This window comes from Heptranchias perlo, chromosome 29 (assembly GCF_035084215.1).
Source record: "Heptranchias perlo isolate sHepPer1 chromosome 29, sHepPer1.hap1, whole genome shotgun sequence".
Taxonomy (NCBI): Eukaryota; Metazoa; Chordata; class Chondrichthyes; order Hexanchiformes; family Hexanchidae; genus Heptranchias; species Heptranchias perlo.
Genome location: NC_090353.1, coordinates 7,457,377 through 7,462,104, shown reverse-complemented (window position 1 = coordinate 7,462,104; position 4,728 = coordinate 7,457,377). Strand labels below are relative to the sequence as shown.

Sequence of the window (4,728 nt, the reverse complement as noted above, 5' to 3'; positions counted from 1 at the left end):
ACGGAGATGGATCATTGGGTGCTTTCTCTCTGGCTCTTGGCCGGGCTCTCCTTACTCCGAGCCCACCCACTGCTCCTGGGAGATGATGTTTGTCCAACAGAGCCAGGCTGGAGATTTGACTGCGGCCACCCAGGGATTAACAGCACCGAGTGCACCGCTCAGGGTTGTTGCTTTGACCCGCGGAGCTCCAATGTCCATCCCTGCTTCTACAGTCTGAGGAACAGCCCAGGTATCAAACAGCTCCTCTCCCCCATTCTAGAGGAGATACTTGTGGGGAGGGGGAGAAATCTAACTTGTACATTAGGCAATTATCCAGTCAGCAACTACACGGTCTTGTTGCTGTTTCATTCTGTGTAAAGGTGGATATGTCTGTTGAGCAAACTCCCTCCCGTGGAGTCCTGTGAAGCGGTTGATTCAGCTTGGTGTATTGTATTTAACTAAGTAGAGCATCAAGGTGTATGGCTGTTCATTCAGCACATTGAAGGCAGGTGTCCCTAGATGAAGCTGAGGATCGGGGTGACTGGTGTTGGAAGGAATTGGCTGGGTATGAGAGAACTTGCTCCATGAGGAAATGGTGTCTCCATTGGGTCAGTTGAAGTAAAGTAACCAGGTGGTGCTGACAATCTACAGTGGGTGAAACTATTGCTGTGCTGAGTGTTGATCAGATGGCTGTTGGGAATGTTTTAACACAATCTACTAACAAAGTACAGGTTTGATGCTCATGGTGCATTTATAGTCTGACAGTAAACCTCAAACCTGTGCTTCATCTTTGGTCTCTGGGTTGATCCTCCTGGTGAAGGAACATCTGGAAGTGAAGTTTGCCTTTTAGTAGAATTGGTGATGTGCTAACTGTGTTGGGTAAGTCTGCAGAGCTTCAGGGCACTGTAGGTTGACTGGTCAGTTGGGTACTGTTAGGATGGGTAGTCGTTAGTGAGAAGGAGTCTCCTCAGTTGGCCTTAAACATTCCTTGAAGTGAATTCTTTGACTATTCAACTCATTAAATCAGTGGTAGAAAGTTTACAGTGGGTGGTAAAGGAATTGTCTATCCATTTAAAGGAGGGGTAAAATTGAAACTGGGCAGCATGGGGTGAAGTGTCTAACTGACAATGAATTACAATGTTTTTAATTAGACTGAACTAGTAGTGTTGCCTCAAGAGGAGGAGCTTGTGGAGCTGTTCTGGGGAAACTCATCTTTGCCTTTATTGGTTAATAAATGTCACTTAAATCTGAATTTTCAACTGCTGGGTCAATGTCCTTGGACATTGAGCTCCATTTTGCCCTGAGCTGGATTGAGATGAATGCAGTTGGAGCAAGTGCACTCTTCCCAACTGACAGGGCAATTTATACAACACGCTCGTGCAGACCTCCACTGATCAGGATGACACCAATTGGACCCAGAGTATAAATGCATCCTTGCTCACTCCACTAATTAAACAAATGATTGTTTCCACTTGGATTCTGCTCCTGTTTCAGCTGAGCTGGTTTGTAGCTTTTGAGACTCAGTCCCTCCAATCTATGGTCTGAGATGCCTACTTTCTCCAATGAGAAGCCCCTGACCCTCATGGGATGAATTGAATTCTCTTGCAGTGTGTACAGCAGATGGCCAGTTCATCCTAGTGATCTCCAAGAACCTGACCCGTCCTGCCCTCAACCTGTCATCTGTGTATGTGAAAGATGGACAAGAAGCGGAGTGCAGGCCTAAACTGACCACTGCCCAACTTGTGATCTTCCGCTTCCCGATTACCTCTTGTGGCTCGACCAAGCGGGTGAGTATTGAAGGGCCGAGCAGTCTCGGTGAATGAACCAGCTCCGTATTAACCCGTGCTCTGATTGTAGGAGGAGAATGGAAGCTTGGTGTATGAAACAGATGTGTTGGGCAAGAGGCAGATTCTGACTGGGAAACGGGGCTCGATAACCCGGGACAGCACTTTCAGGTAGGAGGGGGATGGTGGGGAGAAGGCAGGTTGGAGGGAAGTGTTACTGAATGAAGCTCAATCTGCCACAATGTCTTTACAGCCTGCATGTCCAGTGCAAGTACAAGGGGAGGCAAGAGACCGGCCTGCAAATCAATGTCACAGTTTACACTGTTTCTCCACCACCTCCTGCTTCTGAGGAGGGGATTCTGCAACTGGAACTGAGAATTGCAAAAGGTACAACAGCTCTGGGTAATGGTGAATGGAAGCACTGGGAATGTACCAGTGGAGGGAGTGACTGGTTCTTGTGTCTGCCTTTCAGGTGGTGACTACAGATCCTGGTATGTGGATAGTGAGTATCCCATTCAGAGTATCCTTCAGGACCCAGTGTTTGTGGAGGTTCATGTCCAGGACCGCACTGACCCAATGATTGTCCTGAGGTTGCATGACTGCTGGGCGACTCCTGTCCCAGCCCCAAACCATGAGGTGCAGTGGAGTCTACTGGTGGATGGGTAAGGAAGGGCTGACTGTTTTAGATGTTGAAATACCCTGGAAAACTCCTTCCCATCCCCCCTTGATCATATGGACCAGGTGTTAGCTAGAAACACACTTGCCTTCTATGATGCAATCTCTGGTCTAGCTTGTGTTTGAAGAGTTGGCACCCACCACACCAGCTGCCAATACATTTGCACTCTGGTGGGGGAAAGAAACACAAAACATCCATTTTATCCCTACTCTTGTGTCGTTTGTCTGCTGGTCCTCCCCAATTGGTCAGACTGGAATAAGCTATTTGACCTGTCATTTTATAGACCTCATTACCTAAGTTTGCTTGTCAAGAGTAAATAGACTCTGTTCTGAGTAGCTGAGATTGTTTAAGCTAGGAATGGGTCTTGGCGAAGGTCCAGAGGAAAACTGCAAGTACACAATCACCCACCATGTGAGGACTGAAACTGGGCCCAGTACTCTAGATGCAGTCTAACCAGTGACCTGATAATGACCAAATGGTGTTTGATTTTTGCAGTGACTAGTTCTATTGATGCAACTCAATAACCTATTGGGTTGTATCAAGAGAACTATAACCTCTCTACATTGGTCATGAACCTTCAATGATCTGTGCACAATAACACCTGCATCTGTCTCTCTCAACCTTCAGTATTGTTCCCTGTCCTAATTCCTATTAAATGAAGTTGAATGGATGACCCAGCTTTAGGGCAATGGGGTGAACAAATTGTTGAATTGTAGCTGATGGGTGGATGTAGATGGTTACTTCTTTATCTAATTGAAAGATTGAACTCTAACCTGGGGTCACAATGCCAAAAAACTAAAACTTAAGGTCCCCTTATCAGTCGATCAATACCTCTCCTGCTCCCACTGACCAGCCCTCCTCCTGTTGCAGGTGCCCCGATGAGGGTGATGACTACCAGACTGTCCTACACCCAGTGGACGTGTTTTCTGGCCTGACGTTCCCAACCCATCACAAGCGGTTTGAAGTGAAGACTTTTGTTTTCCTGGATGGAGACTCAGCCCAGCCTCTAACTGAACAGGTAACCAAACTGTAGGAAGGAGTTGGAGCCAATGAAACCCTTTATTGGCTCCTTGTACAACAGCCTGGTTCATCCACGTGAATCTCTCCCTGAACAACTCTTTTCCCTTCTAGGTTTACTTGCACTGCACCGCTGAGGTTTGCTCACCCTCTGCTCAGGATGACTGTATGTCCAAATGTGGCACAAGTGAGTTCCTTTTTAAAGATTTAATCTCCTACTTCCTGCTGCAGAGTTTTTCTAATTTGAGCTTGAATAAATTACTTGGGTTGAAGGAATATCTGATTTGTACCCTGCAGGTAAGCATTATCACTCCATCCCTCCCTCAATGGGAAGGATTTCTTTGTCTCTAATTGGGAGCTAGAACTCTTAACCAGTATCTCCAGGGCCTGACTACATTCCTGACAGTCTAGGTACTGTCTATCTCAGTGCCCATCATTGCTAACATTGAACTGGAAGTGTAGATGTTGATATCGGTTGGTTTCTGACTATAAAACAGTCTCTGATCTCCAATGTTGCTCCATGTCGAGTCAGTCGGCTTTTTTCTTGGTCCTGATCCCTGGATGTCCAGGTTGGAAAGTGGGGTCAGGTCGAGGACTATCTGCTAACTATCTCATTTCCCCAACAGAGAGACGCAGGAGTACAGATGACCATGAGGGAACCTTGGTGAGTGCTCCTGGTCCCATCATTTTTCTGAAAGATGAGAATCACCAGTCTAAGAAGCTGCTTGAAGAGAATGGTAAGTGGAGTCTCTCCAATAGGTCACTGTGAACCCTTCAGAATATAACGTCTTGTGTCTCCAATAGACGGTGCTGGGTCTCCTTCTCCGGTTCTGCGTGGAGCAGGCATTGGCTTTGTTGTGGTGTCGCTGTCCCTGTTGGTGGTGATGGTTGCAGTTTACAGGATGAAGAAACCAAGAGCTGTCACTTCTCAATGTAATGAGATTAAACAGAAATAAAGCAGATAGTGAGAAATGTGACTTTTGGTGTTTATGTGACCCATGAAATGGCTAGTAGAGAAAATCATGGTGACTAAGGTAGAGTTAATATCACTGATGGGCAAGAGAAGGTAGGAACTGTTACTGACAGTTTACCTTCAATCTAATCCTGCTTGTGTCCAGTTAAAATTAACTGAGGTTCTCGGGTGTACCTGCCCCCACCTCAGGCTTGTCAGCGATAGTTGGTTTTTGAATTCCTCTTGCTCTAATGCATTTCCTGATTACAAAGTGCATAATGCCCAATGTTTTGGGGCTCCCTGCTGCCCTCAATTTTTCT

General features: G+C 46.4%; 1 protein-coding gene across 1 annotated transcript; it reads left to right on the top strand.

Annotated features, from left to right (window-relative positions):
- On the top strand, positions 1-4,428 carry LOC137299359 (zona pellucida sperm-binding protein 4-like). Its single transcript, XM_067968047.1, has 9 exons — positions 1-229; positions 1,588-1,766; positions 1,837-1,934; positions 2,017-2,150; positions 2,236-2,425; positions 3,310-3,457; positions 3,571-3,643; positions 4,083-4,193; positions 4,261-4,428. The coding sequence occupies exons 1-9, from the start codon at positions 7-9 to the stop codon at positions 4,410-4,412; spliced, it is 1,308 nt and encodes a 435-aa protein (XP_067824148.1). The 5' UTR covers positions 1-6; the 3' UTR covers positions 4,413-4,428.
- The last annotated feature ends 300 nt before the right edge of the window (positions 4,429-4,728 follow it).